This window comes from Eurypyga helias, unplaced genomic scaffold (genome assembly GCF_000690775.1).
Source record: "Eurypyga helias isolate BGI_N326 unplaced genomic scaffold, ASM69077v1 scaffold4108, whole genome shotgun sequence".
Classification (NCBI taxonomy): Eukaryota; Metazoa; Chordata; class Aves; order Eurypygiformes; family Eurypygidae; genus Eurypyga; species Eurypyga helias.
This window is the reverse complement of record NW_010266162.1, coordinates 20,609-43,326: the sequence shown is the minus strand read 5'-3', so window position 1 is coordinate 43,326 and position 22,718 is coordinate 20,609. Positions and strand designations below refer to the sequence as shown.

At 36.8% G+C, this 22,718-nt stretch overlaps 1 protein-coding gene across 1 annotated transcript in view; it reads right to left on the bottom strand.

The window, feature by feature from the left end:
- The window catches only part of LOC104505560 (fibronectin-like), a gene marked incomplete at its 3' end in the record, with an annotated part of 50,744 nt that overhangs the window by 7,680 nt on the left and 20,346 nt on the right, over nt 1-22,718 (bottom strand). The window contains exons 18-27 of the mRNA XM_010156967.1: nt 21,052-21,312; nt 18,161-18,321; nt 17,086-17,197; nt 16,022-16,248; nt 11,965-12,034; nt 9,700-9,899; nt 7,973-8,222; nt 3,576-3,704; nt 2,663-2,809; nt 788-960 (exon numbers count right to left, since the gene is read on the bottom strand). Coding sequence (XP_010155269.1) covers nt 788-960; nt 2,663-2,809; nt 3,576-3,704; nt 7,973-8,222; nt 9,700-9,899; nt 11,965-12,034; nt 16,022-16,248; nt 17,086-17,197; nt 18,161-18,321; nt 21,052-21,312 — 1,730 coding nt within the window. The remainder of the gene's footprint in view (nt 1-787; nt 961-2,662; nt 2,810-3,575; nt 3,705-7,972; nt 8,223-9,699; nt 9,900-11,964; nt 12,035-16,021; nt 16,249-17,085; nt 17,198-18,160; nt 18,322-21,051; nt 21,313-22,718) is intronic.

The following is a 22,718-nucleotide window of genomic DNA, read 5'->3' as shown; positions in this document are numbered from 1 at the left end:
CTTGAAAGCAAAAGCCTTCACTGAGCTCTACATCAAAAACTTAAGTTCTATGTCAGAGCCAGATAAAGACGTCATTGTCTAAAGAAAGGAATTGTTCAAACTTTGGACTCCTATGTTCAAAATTAAGACCAAAAATTCCTACCTCAGAAAGCACTCAGTCCTAAGGTGAACCTTTACTAGGGGTCTACACTTCTGTGCTGTATGCCCAGAGTTGCCCCGCCTAAGCATGAAGAAAGGAATTGTTCAAACTTTGGACTCCTATGTTCAAAATTAAGACCAAAAATTCCTACCTCAGAAAGCACTCAGTCCTAAGGTGAACCTTTACTAGGGGTCTACACTTCTATGCTGTATGCATAGTCGCCCCGTCTAAGCATGTAGCCTTGGGAGAGTTACATTAAATTTACTTCTCCATAGGATTCACACCCACATCTTCCAGGAGTTTGCCTGAGTGGCTCTGTCTCAGTCTAGGCACTTAAATCTGTATCCTGACTGTTAGGTCACCCTATGCTGCAAAGAACTCAAGGGCTAGAAATTACAACACCTGGGGCTATGACTTCTTCCCTTCAGTAGCTAAGTCAGTCTGGATCATTCTGCCAGAATTATCTATTGTGGAAACAGCATTTTTGCAATGTCTTTAAAGGAAGAAAGAGGGTGGGGTGAGGAAAGTGGCTTTTAAAAGCACTGACAACTCATCTATGGTGGCTAATTCCACATGTTGTGCCTATCAGGTAAGGCAGAGAAAGAAATTTAATCTAGCAAAGAAATCCATATTAAAAAACCTGCATACCTTATTTTTTCCTTTGAGAATAGTGTTTTCAAGAGTCACCTCTGTTTCCTGCACATGTACTTTAACTCTGTACTGGGTAATGATTCCATTTGGCTGTCGTGGCTTCCTCCAAACAATTTTTATGTACGTGGCTTCCACTTCTCCTAGATGTAAATCTGATACAGCACCTGGGACTAAATATTCAAGAAGAAACTTAATTTAATTAAACACCTTTGAATATTATAAGATTTTTCAGCACTTTGTGAATTTAATCAAATTTTATATCCTTATTTTTTGAGTTGCTCCTGTGGAGGTAGAAATTTACTTTGTGTGGGTTTTTTTAGCAAACAAGTAACAGATCTAAAAATATGCACACAGGTTTTTTTGGCATATATGACATACGTATGAGTATGGTCAGATCCTAAGTTGATGTAAATCAGGACAGCTCCACTGAAGCCAGTGAACTGGAAGCAAGCAGACCTTTGCTAGCTATGTGGAACACCAAGTATATTGAAAATGAAAGCTTAATCCTAAATTAAGGATTAACAAACAAACAAAAAAACCCAAACCAAACCAAAAAAACCCAAAACCAAACAAACCAATGAGTGTGATACACCTTGTTCATCTCAATTTTACAGCAGGGTTTGGTTCAATTTCTCCTTTAACTATGCAGTAATAATGTTACTGTAGTTTACAGAGGATTACTGGAGATGAGAAACATCTATATTCAATAGAATGATACTCAGATTTGATACGAAAAATATTTTTTTCCTAATACACCACAGAAAAAGACAAACTTGAAATTACTTGCATAATGAAGGTTTGTAGATTTGGCATTAAAATGAGACATTCTATGTCACCCTAAAAAAAAAAAAAAAAAAAAAATTAACACCAAAACCCCATTGCCTTCTGAGAGGGAGTTCAGACAGAAGACAGGCATGGCTGTACTGAAGCAGGCCATCTCTGGAAATTGTCTCTGTTTACTGCCAAAAGTGATACTCAGATACTCAAGGAAAGAATACAACAAATAAGGATAGGTGTTCCTCCTGTTGTTACACCTCCACAGCAAACATTGCAGCAATCACTGATTGAGATTTTTTTTTTTTTAATTTGTGCTGTTGGCACAAATGCAGCTCAAAAATAACCATCTTGAAACCACCTGCCTACTGCACACTGATGCTCAATTTTTTCTGTTCGCATCCTCTGATCAAATGATCCTGCATAATCCCACAGGCACGTAAGATAAAACTGTATTTCTACTGAGCTCAGGACTCACCTGGCGAGCGAACTACTGGGAGCAGAACTCCCAAAGGACAGAGTAGATGGCCAAGGGGCAGAACCAACCCCTTGACTGCCCCGGGGCTGGATCCCGATATCGGGTCTGCCTCAGAGCCACGGTCCCTGGTAAAGGTGGCTCCCTTAGAAATGAGCACAGGACCTTGGATTTGGAGAGAATTAGTCAAACGAGACCTTCAATAGGAAACATTTGGGGCTGACCAGACCATGCGGGAGTGGGGGGCGGTGTGAACCCTCCGCTGTTCTTTCTCTTCCACTTGCTGCCATCTAACGGGTAAACCGGGAGCCTGCAACCTAATTGCCATGTCAAAAACTAACTGCTTCCAGTCGGGCAGCGACTGCGTTTCTTGCACGACCTCTGAAGGCTTCTGAGAGCAAGTAAATTTAGTGACAGTGTACGAACTCGAAAGAAATGGAGAAATAAAACTACACAATAAATTTTAATCCAATTTCTTTTGTTAGCTTGTTATCCCCCTCTTGTAAGACTCTTACAACACACCCATTCTTTCTTTTGCAAAGTACCTAAAAAGGCTTTGAAAGGAAAACTAGAAGCAGTTATCAAGTACAGCCCATTTACTTCACTTCTTTGTGCTTACTTACCGTCTGCAGGAGTGAAAACGGTAAGGTTCGTCTTTGGCCCCACCCCAGCACTTGTCTCAGCAGCCACATACACGTCGTATGTTGTAAACGGCACAAGGTTACTAAACACAAATTTGTGATCTTTTGTGCTGTTATCCAGAATATGACCTGGAATAAAAAATTAAGGGATTCTCTCTCAAAAATAAAACCAGTCCATTATTTGTTGATACTAAGTATAGCTACTTTCCAGGGTGAGGAACAACGACAACACAAATTTATTTGTGAAAAAGCTAGTTTGGCATCAACCTCATTGGGAATAACACTGAACCCGTGAAAAAACGTCCCCCAAAACCCTCTCGAGAAGATATGAGTTTTAAGAAGTGGGGATTTTTTGTTTATAAATTAATTTGTATTGCTTTTCCTGTCTGGTCCCCTAAAACCAGCATACTGCTCATTAACTTCTTAATCACAGGCAGTTATAGAATTTCTTTATATACACATCTGAGTTTAAAAAATTACCAAAACCATCAAAACAGACTCATACAGTTGACTGTATACTACACATGAATGAAAATCCTCCAAAAATCTTTAACAGAAAGAGAAAAGAGTAAAGGTAAGATACAGAAAGATTTGGATATATAAACACTCCAATTCAGCTGCAAGATTAGCTTGTCATCTCCATAAAAGAGCGAGGAAACTTAGTTTCCTCTACTGTTCAGAATATGTAATGTGAATTTCATTACATCCTCTTCCTCATGATGGACAGACTGTTGCCTTTAAAACAATCTAAAATCTATTAAAAAGTCTAATAATAAAACCGATACATAGCACTGATCTCAGTATTCATTCTTGATTGACAGGGACACTAAGAATGCAAGTCTAAGGAAATATTCACAGAACAGAAAAGGAAATAAAAGCCTCAGTTCAGACTTACCAGATGGTCCATACAGCTCAACTCTGTAACTAAACTTTCCTGTTACTATGGTTGGTGGGTCCCACATCACTGAGAAAGACTTTGCTGTAATGTTGCTTGTGGCAAAATTTTGTGGTGGATCTTCTGGAACTTAAATATTGGAAACAGTCTTGAATGTGAAATAATTTACATTAGGATTCCCAAGCACCACGTATCAGACAATTCCTTTTAAACATAAACATTAAATATTCTGAAGAGAAGCTACATTAAAAGCACATCTCATTAAAATGACTTATTTTTATTTCATTTATTTTTTAGGGTAATGCTCACAAAAGGCATCAAGAGAGCTGGTAATATGCAAATAATCTTTAAGAGACAAAGATGTCAGGGATTCTACCAAGTTTAGCATGAACTTCATCATGATATAGTTTACATACAGAAGATGCTCAAATTCAGTTGTGATGCTCAGCAATACTGAGCTCACATTGGCTATGTTTCTCATCTTTGAACAGGTTCTTTTTTCATATACAGAACATACTGAAAATTTCTGACAGCACTGATTATATACATTACTATCCAAAAAGATAAACCTGGAAACAATTAAGCTTGCAAAAACATTGCGTACTTGAGTAACTTTCTATTTTCATGAAACTATTCATATAATTTAAATGAATCCCATACTAAGTCATCATGGAACCCAATCATTGTCCTTTCTAAAGTATATCTTCCTGTATTGATAAGTTAATAAGAGATGACTACTGAAAAGCAAATCTGAATTCAAAGACAACTAAAGAAGGTAGAATCCAAGTGTGAATCCAAAGACAACTAAGGGAGTTGGAATTTTTTACATTCATATAAAGAAAAAAACCCGACTTAATTTTCAAAAATGCTCCATATCCAAGCAAACCTATGGAAACCACTTGATATAAATTTCTACAAAATTCAGGTCTTAATATGTCATATATGAGACATAAACCAATACAAAGATATAGACTAATTGTGCAAACAAATATACAAGTTAACTAACATACTACTCTTAAAAAGTACTATCATCTTTTGCAAAAACTAATGTACAAATGAAAGAAATGAAAAATCTTGTCATTCCTAAAAATACGCTATAGATTGGTCAGCAGTAGCTACATATTCATTCTTGGTTACGCAAACAGCTACAATTGCACATAATTATGAAGTATCGTCTTTAGAGTCCACTTTTATTTCAGGGTTTAAAACTTTTTCTCTTTGTAGAAGTATCCTTTCCTTGACAACCATCCCAGCAAAGGAAATATTTGCATGCTGGGTTTTAAAAAATATATTTATAATGAAGCATGTTAAAATGCTTTAAAGAAGTAAACTCTTTTTTAAAAATCAAAGAAAGGTAAACACCATCTTTCTCAAGAACACCAGAGAGCTTCAGCATGGCTCAGAAAATTCTGGTTGGAGTAGCAGAAATCATTTTCAACATTTTAGAATGGTATGCCAATGAACTATACAGTACAGACATACATCACCTTCCTCTGTATGGTGAAATGGGCAAGAAAACTCCATGTCATGCTCCCATGTGAGTAGGAAAGTGATATTTGAAATAAATGTGCTCTCCATCCTCCCAGCAGCTCTCACAAACTATAATCTACCTATTCCCTCATCTAATCTCAGACACTCCAACGGAGGACAGAAATATAAGGTTTTGTCCACAGGACAAACTGGTAACTCAGAGGGGGTGACTATTATGACACTAAAGAGATTCTTGTAAGAACAAAGACATTTGGAAAAGGTAAGTGGATTTCAGTAACTGCAGAGTGACTGGATGATGGTACTTGATGGTACTGGAGGGTGGACCTGTAACTATAATTGCAAAGCCACTGTCCTAAATCACAATTTTACTATATAGGCTATATAGATAAATACAAACTTTAGCATGTAAAAACCGAAGCAAATAAAAGCTAAGAAAGTAAAAATAATGAGGCAAAATGTTTATTAACTCATAATGCTTTCCTAACAAATTACCGACCAACTCTATGTCCAGACTTGGCATGCAAGCATGCAGGACTCACAGGGGAGCACGTTAACAAGCACCCGAATGCTCAAAATGTAAAGATGTAACAGAAGTGGATCCAGAAGCTTGGGTTGGCCAGTGTGCTGCCAGGAGGAAGGCTTTGATGAGGCTTGGGCCATGAGGGACAACTGTGGGGGTGCTCTGGGGAAACCAAACCCACACTGACCAGTAAGACAACTTTCTTTTTCCCAAACCTTGCTCTAATGGATGAACTCTGGCTGTACAGGCAGCCAGTAGGCAAGGACTGAAGTTCTTAACATAGAATCATACAATCATGGAATGGTTTGGGTTGGAAGGGACCTTAAAGACCATCTAGTTCCAACCCCCCTGCCATGGACAGGGACACCTTGCACTAGACCAGGTTGCTCAAAGCCTTGTCCAGCCTGGCCTTGAACACTTCTTTAAAACATTTCTTTTTATCTTTAAAACAGCTGACATATATGTGCTTGGTAGAATTAAAATCCATTGCATAAGCTTTTCATCACTTTCCGGAGTTTTCTTATTACTAGTGCACATATCCTTGAATGTTAACAGGGTGAAAAATGACCAGTAAAGTAGTTATAAGATCGTCAGAACAGAAATTTCATTATCCAAAACATCATTAACCCTAGACAGAAAAGCAAACTAAAGATATTTTAATTCTAGCAAAGCAATTCAAATGAACAGTGACTGAAAGGAATTAAATTTCTTTGTATCTCAACAGTGCTACAATTTCTGGATGCATGAAAGGGGAACAGAGTAACATCAAACTGTCTGAGGCAAAAGAATGACGTACTAGCAAACAGAAAGCCAGAAAAAAAACTTTCCTCTAGAACACCTTTTTGGTATGGCACTATTAATAATGTGCTACCTGAGCCGTCATAAAACTGCAGCTCCTGGACAACCTTTGTTTCCAGTTCTAATTGGAATTCCAATTCTCAGTGCATTGCAGGTAATCCAAAATAAACTTTCCTAATATTTAAAGATTTCATAGAAACATAGAATGGTTTGGGTTGGAAGTTACCTTGAAGATCATCTAGTTCCAATCCCAATGCTATCTAGGATCCATTAGACCAGGCTGCTCAAAGCCTCATCCATCACTTCCAGGGATGGGGCATCCACAACTTCTCTGGGCAACCTGTTCCAGTGCCTCATCATCCTTTCCATGAAGAATTTCTTCCTGATGTCCAATCTAAAAGTACCCACTTTCAATTAAAACCAGCTATCCTTTGTCCTGTCACTACAGGCCCTTGTAAAAAGTACCCCTCGCTCAGCTTTCTTGTCGGCCCCTTCAGGTACTGGAAGGCTGTAATAAGGTCTCCCTGGAGCTTTCTCTTCTCCGGGCTGAACAAGCCCAGTTCTTGCAGCCTTTCATCACAGGAGAGGTGCTCCAACCCTCTGATCATCTTCGTGGCCTCCTCTGGACTCGTTCCAACCAGTCAATATCCTTCTTACTTTTAGGGCTCCACAGCTGGATACAGTACTCCAGGTGGGGTCTCACCAGAGCAGAGTATAGGGAGAGAATCCCTTCCCTCGACCTGCTGGCCACACTGCTCTGGATACAGCCCAGGATATGGTTGGCTTTCTGGGCTGCCAGCGCACACTGCTGGCTCATGTTCAGCTTTTCATCCACCAGCACCCCAAAGTCCTTCTCCTCAGGGCTGCTCTCTTCTCCACCCAGCCTGTACTCGTGCTTGGGATTGCCCTGATCCATCTATAGGACCTTGCACTTGGCCTTGTTGAACTCCATGAGGTTGGCAGTGGCCCACCTCTCCAGCCTGTCAAGGTCCCTCTGGATGGCATCCCTTCCCTCCAGCGTGTAGACCACACCACACAGCTTGGTGTCATCAGCAAACTTGCTGAGGGTGTACTCAATCCGTTTCCTCAGTACTGAACAGCTTTCTGCAATAGGTCCAGATTGAGGAACCATGGGACAGAAGTTCTCTTCATACGGCTTATTTTTCCACAAAGGCTAAAACTTTAAGTGCATTGCTATATACACAATACACACACTTTTTTAACGTCATGCCTGACACTTTTTTTTTTTATCTGTATTTTTAATTCTCCTTCGATTGTGCCATTTATTGCAGTTTTTAAGTTCTCCTCAGTTTTACATAGAATTTGATCTGTCCTGAGCATATGCTGGTATCTTTGACTTTTAATAATAACTGAAATCCCACTCACTATACATTATGAGATACATTAATAGTGATATACACTTTCGGTTCACTCCATCAGGTAAAATTAAGTAAACATGTAAATACAAGAGCATGATTAGATAAAGATAGGTTTAGATTCAAGTATCTTGCAATGTAAGTTCAAACTTATATTTTGAAGTTTTCATACCAATATGAGAACTTTACTTCCCTTTGAAAGCAGTATATACCTGATTCTGGTGTCCGGACAATTGCACTGTCTATGTAACCTGCTTCAGTGGTAACTGCTGAGACTTCAAAAAGGTAGGTGGTATACGGCCTGAGGTTAGTTATAACAAAACTAATTGGTTCATTCCAAACAGAGCTCATTTGACTCAGTGCCTCAGTACTTGATGTAACTGTAGTCCGTGAAGGAACTGTAGATTTGCCAAAAGTAGTTGAAGGAGTGGTGGTACTCCACAAAAATGATTCACTGTTATCCTATAAAGACAAAATATGAAACATGATAAGCTGTATTTATAACCTGCAATTGCAAAAATATGTACATCAAAAAAAGAAGAGCACCTTCGAAATAAAATCACCCAAAATTGGTTCTCCTTTTTGTACTTCAATCTCCAAATTTAGGTTATCACTTCATTAGCTGACATTGCTAATATGTCCTGTTGGTGACAGTACTATAGTTTCCTGCCTTATCCCCAGTTCTCCAATCTGAACTGAAGCAACTCTCTAGGATTCATTTCATTATTCCTAGATTTTATTTTCAGCGTGCAGTCTCTCTCTTAAAAACAACAAAAACCAACCAACCAACCAAAAAAAACCCAAAACACAAAGTCCCCTAGTAAGGTTTTCCTACATCACATGTATGTTGTACATATGTAGATGGGTAGCATACATACAGCTATATATAAGGGACAAGACCAAACAGGGATTTCCTAATCCATACTGTCAGGAGACAGCTCTGAAAATCTGCTAGACATTACAATAATCAATGCTTATGATTCAGTAGGTGGCACTCTCTCTTCTCAGTGCTGAATTAAATCAGCCTAATGCTGGGAAACGTCACAATGTCCGAGATGATCTTCCAAATAAAATGTGAAGCCAAAGTCCTTATAACTTTTATAATTTTAAACTGCATTTTTTATTAAAATCCTAAGCCTAACATCCTGAAGAGGGGGGGTTTTTTGGGGGGAGGGGGAAAGAAGGTAGGGTAGAAAAAAAAAGGAAAAAAGTTAGGCATCTTGACATCTGAGCAATCACAACACTCTGCTCAGAATAAAGAGGAAAAAAGAGAATAAATATTGGAAATGAGAATTTTCTTCAAGAAATTCTGAAAGGTATACATTGGTTACAGGTCTGGATCCAATGAATAGTCAAAATTCAGAATCTTTTCAATGAATGCTTATTTTAAGAACAACTCAGACTACAAATTATTTTTTAAAAAAATCACTGTTAATAGTGGGTCTTTTTATTTTGATGTGAAAAGTATTTAAACAATGTTAAATGTGATACACATAATAAAGCACACATTTAAAATATAAATAGCATTATCATACTATATATAAAAATAAAAGTAAGATATTAACATTACACTGTCTGCACTGATAAATAATTCTTGCCTTTTGTACCTTAATAAACAACTAAAATAGAAAAAGAAAGTTGAAAAAAATTCACAATTATCTATTTAATCATTTTTGGTTAAAAGGCCACCAAATTGATCTTTTCTTAACATTTTTATTTTGATTAAACTGATCATTTCAAGGAAAAGTATTTTAATTAAACTACTTTGGACAGAAAGGGTTTTCTTCAACCATTACATCCTGCCTTGGGCCTAAGTTTGTAAAATATAAGGGATTGTTCTGAAAAGCAAGCCTCCAAATTTTTTGTCTCAAAATTCAAATGTGAAACTATATTCCGTGGCTGGAGTCTATTTCTAATTTAAAAGATTTATAGCACTTACATTACATTCTGGTAACCTCCCAGACAGAAGGTCCTCTACTTTAACCAAGACATCTTTCACTACAATTCCACTTCTTGCATGTTTCACACTAATCTTGAAACTAGTTATCTTTCCATTTGGTTGCCGAGGAAGAAACCATATCAGATTTACAGCTGAATAATTTAAGGCTTCAACTGTGAGATTCACTACTTTACCTGGAGCTTGAAAACAAAACAAAACAAAAAAAAGCAGTGAGACATACTTTTCTTCTCAGCACTAGAAAAAAAAAAAATCCCATTTTTTTGTAATTCCAAATCCTGAAGCAAATAAATAACCACCATCCACAAACACATGTAAAGTAGCAGATATACAACCAGTTCTTTTCCAATCCAGTTTAAATGAGAAATATAATTATTTCAGTCTCAAATCAATATAGACATTTGTTTGGTCAACTTAAAAATATACTTCCCAGAAGCAACTCATCTACTGTGTCAGAAATAGCAAATTTTTTCCCAATTTTGTTTGTTTAAGAGCATATGGCAGTACTGGGTGTTTTATTTCCTTCACCTGCATCAACAGGTGATAGGAAACATCATTTCAGCTGGATATAGATTTTTTTGTAGCTTTAAATAGCTCAATTTAATTTTAATATTCCCTATTAGTACAGACATATTTGTAACAGCCATAGTTTCCACGTCCGTTTGTCAGAGCACCTGTATCAATCACAGCACAAAGGAACGAGATGCAGCATCTGTATGAGATTTTACAAGCTATACAAATTTCCCTGAGAATTAGAGCACTGTAGACACTTAGCCCTGTCTGCATGTCATGGGAAGTAAAAGTTCAGGCCATAGGTAGCCTTAGTATTAAGGAGAAAAGTGTTATGCTGCCTTAAAAGTATACACATATACAAGTGTCCACAGTTACAGAACTTCTATAGCTGAAGTGAGACAGATCCTCTAAGACACATATTCAGCTCTTGCTTAGGCCCAGCTGAATATTTTGCAGATCTTTCAATCCCTTACCCTTCCTCTCAGACTAGAGCCTTTATATTTAAATAATTTTATTTTCTAACTTTCCCATTTTAAATGGTAACTCTTCATGTTGATCAAGATGTTGGGCTTTCTTTAATCATCAAGGCAAGAGGTTAAAAAAAAAAGTTGAGAAGGTAAAAGCATAAAGTGACACAAAACTCTCACCTAGGATTTGAAGAAACCTTCCAATTACATTTATAATAAGGGATCTTATCTTTAATAAAATGTAAGCAGAAATGCATCAAAAAGTAAAAAACTAATGTTCTCATACGGAAAACCACTGATGCCTCTGTCAAACATCAGTAAATAAAGCCCACTGAAATAAGGTTTTCTACCAACACTAATACACAAAGAATAATTAAAACCAATGGTTTTGCATAGCTCCACATGGCAAGTTTACTACCCCTTCTCATATTTCGTTTCATAACTCACTGCATTATCAGAAATCTGAAGCAGAGTGATGATTTCCTGCCATTAACCGAGATGTGGCGCTTCGTGGTTTGCACAGCTACAGAAACCAGCTAGGAGTCCTAAACACAGAGGGGTGGTCACTGCCACAGCAGCACAAAGACTTTTTCCATGAAGACTTGTTCACCCCAACTTAACTGGCCTAGTGCCAGCTCTTCAGCCAAGGCTCAACTGCTCCAAGTCAGCAAGACCACGAACACTAAATTAGTGAAGAATATGCAAATTCAGACTGTAATTGAAATTTTTAAATCCTCAAAAACATAATCAAATTTTTATTTCAGCCATGGTGGGGTTTTTTCTTATTTTTTTTGTCTTCAGAATTAAGAAGTAAAAACTTAGCAATATACATTCTGTGCTGGGCCTCGTAGAGAAGGCATTTGACTTCTGCACTAAACAAATATGTCTTGACATAGGCAATGCCAGAGCTCATCCCACAGCAAAATCTGTTTCCTAGTACTGCTGCAACGGTAGATGGGTCGACTTGATAGGTAGCTCTGCTCTCCTGAGACCTTGCTTTCTGGAAGCAGCCTACCTAGATACTGGCATAGGAAAACCACAACAGAAACAGACTTTTCATATAAAGAAACCCCTATATGTGCACACCCTAAATGCTGCTACTAGCAACTAGGACAACATGCATCTTTTCCACTGAGTGAGAGAATAAGAAAAGAATTAGGATTTTGTTCTAAATGCATCAGAATTTATTCATATGAAACGTGCCACAGATACTTGAACAAATTAGAACAGCTTTAATTAAAATAATTAGCAGCTTTATTAAATTTACCACTTTCTGCAGTCTGAAAAAGGAAAGGATTGCTAAACACTCCAACACCAGCACTATTCTCAGCAGCAACCTACAGGAAAAAAAAAAGCCGCATTAGAGAATCTATAGGATATATTCAGGGACTATGAAAATCCTACATATACACAGAGATTCACCTTCCAGCTTTTAAACTACAGATACACAAGTGAACATGACTTTTATAGCTGTATTGTTTAATTTATACTCAACACTAAAATTCAAAAAAAATAGAAAGGTTATGAAAAAATGTAAGAAATTGAGAAAAGCACATGTGAATATCCACACTTCAATAGTGCTGAGTTCCTATTTTATGCTAAAGTCAACAGCAAGAATAACATCAGTAACACTCCTTTTCTTCACCACAATTTCACTTAAAACAGCTTCCCCATTTGTATTTTGGTCATACTATAACTTAAAGGAATAAAAAGGAAAACAGGTTCTCTTTTATTTCTTGAACTCCTGGAGGATAGCAAAAGCAGGTCAACCTCCCTCAGGGCAGAAACCCAAGGAAAGCATGTCTTTTAGCAGAAAGACAACATGTCAGGGAACCGTGCAGTTTATGGTGGATGTGTCTCAGTGCCCATGACCATAGCAGAGTCTTCCCGCAGAAGGGCAGTACGTTGAGACTTTGGTAGAGTTCATGGCTATTAACTCAACAATGCCATTTGCCCTGCAGTATAGGACTTTACAGCAGTTCAACTCAGTGACAGGCCATGGCAAGCAATACCAGAGGAAGGAAGTCTGACTCCTTACTTTGAAAAGTAGTGACAAAGACAATAAAATGTGAAATGCAAGCAAAATTCCACCAGTGATAGTCAGAGGTGTGTGAAAGAAGCAGCAAAGCAAAAAGCTTACCAGCAAGGAGAGCCATTCCCTCCCACCAGTGTCAGGCAACAAGGGTTTGGCAGTGGTGCCGAGGGAGCTGACAGTGCAGGCTGTGGGGAGAAGGGTCAAATGTGCAAAACTATGTGTGTCAGAGTACAGTACAGTGATGGGCAACACAGGGGATAACAAAGGGAATAACACAGAGAAGGAGCCAGCAAGTCAGAAAGAAAACCTGTCATCACTTCTCAGGGCTAAACTTCTGAAGACTGTAAAGCTACTGAAACAAAAGCACTAAGCCAAAGCAGACAAATTACAGCAAAGAAATATGAGGTAACATGGAAGGCTTAATCTAGGATGCAAAGGAATGCATATGACAGACCACTTCCCAGTGCAGTGCATGCTCTGCTTGGTGAAGAAGGACCTGTTTCACTTTCCAGCCCCTCCGTAAGCTGTACAAACACCCCTTCTCCATGCATGCACACACTATGACTCCAGCCAACCCTAACTGCTTCTGTGTCACAGAGAAAATGACTTGAAATGTCCTTAAGCATTGATGAATTCTACAGTAATTGCAATAGCTGAAGAAATAACCTGGAGATCTTCAGGGTATTGACAGGCAATCAGAAAATTCTGACAATATTAAAATTACATTATATAAATCTAAAGGTATGTCCTCACTGGAACATTATTTGTTATCTCATCTCAAAGCAGGTATTGTAGAAAGGGTCCAGAAAAGAAACCTAGCATTAACACAGGCATGGAAACCCCCATTTCATATGTGTAGTCTCAAGAGAACTCACTATGACATAAGTATGCACAAATTTGCATCGTAAAGCTGTCAGCTATACACACTGATTAGCTTTGAAGAGAAATCAAAATAAATGTTTGCACTATGTACAGCTAGCTCCAGAGATTCCTGCCACAAAGAGACATTATAGATAACAAGCTTAGGAACAATTAAAAAAGGACAAGTTTCCCATGCAGATAAAGTACTATCTGAAGATCTGATAGGTCTTTCCCAACCTTAGTGATTCTGTGATTCTGGGAAAGTTCAAGTAGCTGTGGTTCATATTTGGAAAGAGTATTAATTTTTATGCTTTGAAGTATAATGTTGCCACTAATTATTTAAGTTTAGAAAAAAATTTTGACTGCATATTTTTACAAAATTATCAATGATCGGGTGTCCAAAATTATCCACAGCTCTTCAACATTTAATAAATTACCACTTGTAAGTGCTATTTCTTTCTTTCTTTTTTTTTTTTTTTTCATTACACGTAAAGAAATTCAGACTGGAATGTTACAAGCAGATTGGGAACCCATATTCAAAGTTTACAAGCTTTGTTGAACTGTACTTTCACAGTATTTAGCAGAAAGAATTTAACAACGGGACCAAGCCAGGCACTCTAAAACATTAAAGAATTTTCACCTGTGCAAAAATGAAAAGCTATATTTAAATGACACAACAGACTTGAAAAATTAACCAAACAATCACAACAAACTGCTCAAGAGAAGGAAAACACATAATGTTTCTTTTTGGCCACATCTGTGAGATAGAAAAATGTTTCCACCTGAGTCATTACGGAATCCCTGAGGTTGCTTGTGGGTCAGGCAGTCAGCAAGCCCACCAAAGCAGTAGGTAACATAACAGCCCTGAGCTTGCCAACAGACTTTTATTCACTCATGAGAAAAGCCATGTGGCCGCTGCTAGACAGGAGGTTGTTGGGTCACAAGTCACTTTCCTGACTCAAATTCTGCTTTAAGATCTATGTTGCAGGCACCAGTAATGGGAAGGATTGCCTCCCATAAGTATCAACAGAAGGCAAAGTATTGCTAAGTAACACAAATTATTTAAAATGTCCCACAGTTTTCCCAGAGAAGATTCATGCATGGAGCAAAGAACGGAATTTGCAAAACCTTTAATAGTGAATCCCACACAAGTGACACTCAGGTACTCATAATTGCAAATTGAATTCTCTCAATAACTTAATTTGTCTCAGGAGACTAATCTGCTTAGAGCCTAAGTGATAATACTTTTCTCAAATAGTAGCTGAACATTTTTTATGTTGGGTTTTATTTTATTTTATTTTTAGTAGATGACTGCAGGCAAGAGATCAAAGGATAAAAGCCAGTATATCCACAGCTGCAGAAATGTTTATCAGCATGGTCATCACAACTAGATTCACAGTGAGCAACTTTCCCACAATGGCAGGCATAATTGCATTTTTACTTTATTACACACACCCCCATCATCCTCACAAAAAATCACTGCACAGCCTTATGCCTTGCCTGGTCAACTTCATATATCACAAAGCTATAAAAAAAAATTGAATTTACATGACATAGAATGAAGCAAATCAAACATAATTTCATTTCATTCTTGACACTGAAAAGAAGCCCCTCTCCAAAGTTCTTATGAAAAAGCAAATCAGGCAAAGAACTGCTTGGCAAATGTTGCCAGGAGGATATCAGTTAATTTCTGTCCACCTGATGTCATTTAATGTTGAAGAGCTCAGAGATAGATCAGGAGTGCCTAATTGCAATGTGGGCAAATTCCACATATAGAAATCATGGAAATGTATGCACTGATTTTGGTAGTAGATATTCACTGTGAGTGCCTAGGCAATAGGAATGAGTACCTAGGAAAGGAATGAAAAAGTGACATTTTTTACCTCAGGAGATAACACAGATAATATTCCCAGGCGTAAAGAAACTGGGATAAGGTATTTACAGGCTACATCTAAACAGATATTCAGGCAAGAAAACTCCTTCTTAAACTAATTAAGTTTAAATCAAAGAAAGAAGCAGGTACCTACATGCTTTTCTGGACCTGGCTGAGATGATTTAAAAATCTATGTGTAATACCCAAAGTGCACCAGTGATTTGAAAGATCAAATTTCAATGAAGACAAAGAAGGATTTAGATGTTTTTCAAAATTCTACCATTTGCTTTTTACTTTCTACCACATAATTCTGTATGTCATTAAAAATATAAATAGAAGAAATTATGTTTTAGTAGAATTTCAGTTGGAAATTATTTAAATTAAATTTAAAAAACACTACTGTGGTAGTAGCCACCACCTGCTAGTATGTTTTGTTATCTGGCAACAGTAATTAGTAAAGTCCTCCAGAAAACACTATATGCAAGTACCACAAACTCACACAATGGACAATAAATCAGAATTCAAAATACTAAAAGGCATTTGTAAAGCTTTTACCTTAATTTCGTAAGTTGTTCCAGGGTTAAGACTGGTAAGAAGCACTTCCAAACTATCTGGCTTTGTTGTGACCTGTGTATAAGCTGTTTGCATCCACGGGCAGACCTCTTTATATTTAACAATATAGGAGAGAATTCTTCCATTTGGATGCAGTGGTGTATTCCATGATAGCAGAATCCCAGCAGAGCCCACTCTTTCACCTGCAAGGAACACAGGCGGCCCTGGATCTTTAAAAAAAAAAAAAAATTAATTGTTTTATATTTATATACACACACAGAGACACACATACAAACCAGTTTTTAATTAAGTTTCCAGATAATGGAGAGAACTTCACAGTTCTGTTAAGAAAGTAAATCATCTGCCAGCATAAACCAGTAAAACTACTGAAATCTAGTGCACAGTTGAATAAAAAGCTTTTTTTTCTGGCTACAGTCCTGTTACAAAAATGATCAAATTAATTTTGGAACACCAGCAACATTCTTCTATAAGAATACAAAAATGTAATGCTCAAGATCTTCATGGACAAAACAGAGTTTAACGCCAATTTAACATTTGAGATATTCTAGCAGTCTTAATTTCAGTTCCTTTCCCCAAACCCGTTCAAAATCAAACTGCACTCTCTTATAAAACATGCCTGATATGGCTACATTTTTCTGAAATATCTCCAAAGTCTACCACTATAAATATAAATTGAGGTATGGGTATTACTACACAACAGCAAATTTTTTAAAGCTTATAAACTGTTCTCCTTTATGCATATTTCATTTGTTTGACTGTTGGTTTTGGGATTTGGTTGGGTTTTTTTTATTACCCAAGCTAATGGATGAATACAACTACAACTCATAGCCAGGGCTGCTTCTTAAAAATATCTCATAGAGAAACCCTCATGCTTTCACAGAACACCTCAGATTCATGTATTTTTTTATGATTAAAGAAGATGAAAGATTCTAATGACTGTTCAAAACTATTATCATTTCTCAGATACTAATGTAAATATAATAAATACAAAAAAGCATGGTTTCAAAGCAAACAAACAAACGTTTCCTCAGTCATTATTAACTCACTTGTCACATTTGTTGTCACTGTTCTACTTGCAGGTGAACTGTACAGTGAAGAAGAAACTGCAGAAACTGTAACATTGTATGTTGTTCCAGGAATAGTATTATAAAAATCAGCCTGAAATAGTACATAGATTTAGTTAAGTCTTTACCAAGAATCATGAAAATGAAAACAAACAAACAACAAAAGAAAACAAACACCAAAACCAACCAAACAAACATCCAAACCCCAACAGTTTAAGCATTGTATTACTGAAAGGGATCTGTTAATAAGCTTTTAGAAATACAACAGTAAAAGTAGTAGTTTACCTTAGCTACTGTAGAGTATTTTGCCATCTTATTTAACCACCCTCCACAAGAATTGTGTAACATTCAGTATTAAAGAACAACAAAATTAAGTATTAATTTTATCACAATCACCTATCAGTGTATCTATAGATTTTTTACTGTATCATCATTATCAAAGGACACATGAAACATTATAAAATGTCTTTTTGAAAGAATAAACACAAAAGCAACCTGAAAAACTTAGAATTTTCTGATGCTTAAACTAGCCCATCCTCTGAAATAAACACAATTAACAACTTTTTGCCAAGCAATCATATAAAATACCTGTGTCTTTGCAGTTCCAGTGAAAACTAAAAGTAACACAACCAGAAAAATCATTATTTCTGTTAATATTATTATATTTTGGAGCCAGCAGAATTAAAAAGTGCTCCTATTTCTTTTTGATGGCTTAGCAGTGAAATGTTGCCTGCATTAATGATTTAAGCACAGGTCTTCCTGGCAAGTTCACAATTAATGAGTCTGTATTACTCAATAGCTCTGCCCTTCCCTTGTTAAACTATTCATGAACCATTGGATGACCAGCTGTATCCTTCCAGCAGACTTAAAAAAAAAAGAAAGTGAATTCACTACATGTTGGTAAGTAACAAACTCTGGATGCTGAAATATGCTCTCACCAATTTATCATTAAAACTTTCATATTCATATTTGCATTAAGTAGCTAAGGAGGCAAACTTGTATTCCTAATCAACACAGTGAATAAAGAAAGTGCAAGTCCTGTAATAAAAGCACATACTTGATACCCCCTAACTCCAAGATCTAAGATAACAACAGAACCATGATCAGGAATAAGATCCACGTGAAATCTGTCTACATATCCATGCGGTAGTCTCCAGTGCAGTGAAAAGGAATATGATGAAACATTGAAGAATTTAAGTCCTTCTGGCTTTGCAGGTTCTGAAAGAGAATTGTGTAATAAAAGACATTAACTTAAATAACCCACTTTACAAATATGTTAGTAGTTACACCTGAATATAAAAGCATCCAAGAACAGTTTACTTGCCACATGAAGGATAATTGCTAATTAGCCTGTGTACGGCAGTATATTATACTATAGTTGTTATACTACCTCTGAGACTCAGTTGATAATCTCCAACCTATGGAGGTGCAGACATCCTCATTCGCAGAGAGCAAGCTCAGGTTGCTCTGCCTGGTGTTGAGTTTACAAAGAATCCCTGCAGAGTTCTGGTGTTTCTTAAAGCTAGCCCTACTACTGTCGTAACTAGTGCTACTGTTAAAATTCCAGATAGAGCTGGTGCTTGTTCTGTTGCTAGCCACAGTATAGTTAACTCTTTTATACTTTTCCTATATTTGGAATATCAGTAATGCCATGAAGTGTAGTGAGTTATGTCCCCCAAATTTGGATGTTCTACTGCTTTTATTAAAGACAAGTTTTCACCCTACCCCTGTCAAATCATCTCACTTTCTTCTGCCCTTAAACGCACCTTTAAATCTGAATCATCCACTCAAATCCTAATAATGAACCAGATCTTAGCTACTTCAATAGCTCATTAAAACATTACTTTTAATATTATAGAATTTATCCACCTGTGCAATCCATAGCCCTGTGCATCCCTCTCCTTCCTGCTTTAGAAAGCACGCACTGCTAACGCCTGTCTCTATTCATACCTCACAGAGCAAGTCCAGTCACTGACGCTATTTGTCATATCTGAGATTCGCCCTTGCACTCAGTCCTCTGAATCTCTTAATAACTTGGTTCTTCAGAATTCAAACTAAATCTTCTAGTAGTGTTTGTACACTAATATCATACTACGCAGTCTGAATATCATATCACTTCTATCCTGAAAGAGCCGCTCGTTCCTTATTTACTTAGATTTGCTTGGATTATATATCTGTCATGAACTCTTTACAATGAATATCCAAATTTGTAGAATTGTATTAAACAGATGTGGAGGTGTGCAAGTGTAACTGAGAGCATAATTTCTTCCCTTTAGTATACTTCTATAAATCTTAAGTCCTACTCGTAAGTACTATGTTCATGGATCTCTACTTCCTTTACAGCTGGATTTTATACTTACAGAGGTCTTTTTATACAGACCCATGATTAATGTCTGAGTGTACAGTTATCACAGTAATTAAATCATCTCTTTATCTCAGTTGAATCACTTCTGACTCAGCAATAGAAGAGAGCATAAAAATGTGCTCATGGAAAGAGAAATTCAGTCTCTCAGGAAGAGCTAACTCTCTTCCTACTATTACCTCAAGACTGAGAATTATCCTTCCACTGTCGCTGGATAAAAAGAAAAGCGCCTCAGTTCTACCCTTCTGCAGATTTAATCACATCAGCAGGGAATGTCTTGTGAGCATGGTTCACTCGAGCCTCATTGCACCTGCTCTTCTGTAGTCCTCCACTCTGCTTCATGCACTTCTTAGCAGCAGTGGTCAGCATATTTGTATAAAGTATATAGCCAGTATATTTGTGTAAAGCACAGCCAGAACAATTTGCAGTAAATTTCACAATTTAACCTACAAAAATACTACTTAGTATCTGCAATATGTATTCTGATTGAGTGGATTAAAAATCAGTTGAGTAGATAGATCAGTGAATATGGAGCAAAAAATACAACAACTTGTTAATTTTTCCAAAAATTAACCATTATAACGCAGCTGGCTCAGGATGACAATGTAATGACAATACATTTAAGTAAAAGGAAGCACAGTTAGGTCAACCAAACTGACTTAAATCTTTCCTGCATTAGAAAAAAATACTAATTTCAGTTAAAGAATTATAGCATTGCAGACCTAGTTTAAACTTCAAAAGACATACAAGATTTTTTCTTATTAATTTTACACTCAAGACATTTCCTCAAAAAAAAAAAAAAGAGCAAGGATTTTCACCCCTATATCACTATGTTAAAGGCTCTCTTTGACCTCTTATTTCAGCCCCTCTGACTAAGGCAGAAGCACCAACAGTTTGTCAAGCACTGATCCCAAAAGCAGGCATACAAATGTCATGACATTTGGTCAAAACAGTCAATCAATGACAACTTCCAACACTCCTCGGGCCTCTCTCACACCACCATGTCACTGCCACAAAAAACTCTATAAAAAGTAGTATAAGAATGTAGTAAGAGAAATTGGCTGAGGTGGTTCTGGTGCATCTTTCTTCTCTTTAAATTTCATCTGTATTTTATATTATTAAGTTATAGTAAACTGCAGACACGTGTCAAGATTGGTATTTTACCCCACTAAGTCTTAATCACATATCTAATAAGAAACAGTCCTTGAATGGAGTAGTTTACAGTCTAAAGCCTTAACTCCAGAAACATCTGTAAACCTGTTTAACTTCACTGAAATCAGATAGGGTAAAACTCAGCTCGTGCAAAACTCTTTGCAGGATAAAACCTGAAAAATAATGAAAATACTAAAAATGGTCAAAAGAAATGCCACACAGCTAAAGAAATTTTGTTTCTGGTAGAGTATCACTAGATGCAGTTTGAATAGGCTACAAGTAATTTGTCCACAACCACAGCAAATTTTATTGCATGCAAGATCTCTTGAAATTCCATTGTTATTCTGCAAAGTGAGGTGTACAAATCTAAATGTGCACTGTTATTGGACGCCACCACTCACTGGCAAGGAGAGAAAGTAAGCACCCATACAGACCTGTTACGATTTCAATGAAAGCAGAAGCTCCTTCAATATTTCCTCCTAGTCTCTGCAGCGTGAAATTATAAATGCCTCCAGCAGTCAGGCCTGTAACGCTGAAGTCAGTCAGTGCTCCTGGAATTCTGAACTTGTTTACAAAGGTGTTGTTTGATAAAGATGCTTTGTAAGAAGTGAAATTAGTCTTGGTTGGATTCCACGTTAAAGTTGCAGAAGAAGTATTTACCATTCTTAGTGCCAAACCACATATCCCAGCTGGTTCTGCAGTAAAGATTATTCTGATTAATAAAGAAAAAAAATAATGCATAGTCCTTAAATATAAGAAAAGTAACCTTCTTTTAAAAATAAATGGTTTTTATTTAAACAATTTGAAGTTTCACAGCATCATGACATCTTCATACAAATTTTAGAGGTATGTTTATACAGTAAACAGTGCCATTATGCTGCACAGGGTAAAACCTGGAGATGTACCTCCTGTGTGCACTATGTCATTAGGGAAGAAAATTCCAGACTTATCAGATGTTCTGTAAGAACAGTAATATTGCTCACTGCTGAAACAGAGGGAGAATGGAACACTTTGTAAACAGAAGTAGAAATTTTATTAAGTTTTCTAAAATACATCATAGAACATAGAATTTTAGAAAACTGTTCATCTGTTCACTTTAGGATACAGTAAATCCTATAGTCTCAGTGATTATCCCTTTTTTAAATATTCCTTTTGGCCATATTAAGATTCTTAAAATCACAGATAATTATTTACAAATAGCACCTCCACTAATCTGTGCAGCATGGCTGCAGTTAGAAAAGAAAATGTTTCCATTCCTTCTAAAAAAAAGAAGAATTTTCTAGATTATTGATTTATCCTGCTTGAAGTTAACTGCAAAAATACAAATCATCGTAATCCCATTAAGGGCTGGATTATTCAGCATGAAAAAATCCTAAAGGTTTGCCGTTACAATGATAAACTCTCCATAATCTAGCCATATACTGGACTCATCCACAATAGTATTGAAAATATTTGCTTGATGATGCTGATTATTTTGCTGCACTTTTCATTACAAGAATCTGCAGTACTAGATCTGGTTTTTTTTCAGAGATTCACTCATCTTTGAATAGCCAAGTGCACAGCCCCCTTGCCCATTAACTGGTTTAAGGAGTTATAGTCCAAAGAAATCACAGAAAATCCATCATTTAAGGAGTTATAGTCCAAAGAAACCACAGAAAATCCATCAAAGAAGGGAGGAGGTCTATGACATCCATGAGTATAAATCTGGGAGTGGATTTATTTTCTGATTACAATTAGCTGTTCTTTATCTGCTTTGGCAGTCCAGAATCAAATATAAATCTATTCCTTCAAATTTCTGCCACAAACAAACTCTCCTTTTTCTATGTTATATCACAGAAGCATTGGAAAACCCGTTTGCTCAGAGACAGAAAATGAGTGCAAGATACAGGTTAATTTTCTGGACCTTGTTAAGCCATCTGAAGCACAATTGCTCTTACACTTTTAAGCATTCTGTGGCCTTGTACAGGACCAATCCTCTAATCTTAGACCATGGGCTTGCAAGAATTTAAGAGATGCAGAAACAATCGTAAACAAAATGTAAGGTAATTATTAAAGTATAGGAAGCTATTCTGGCAAGACCTTATTCTGCTACAGCTGGAAG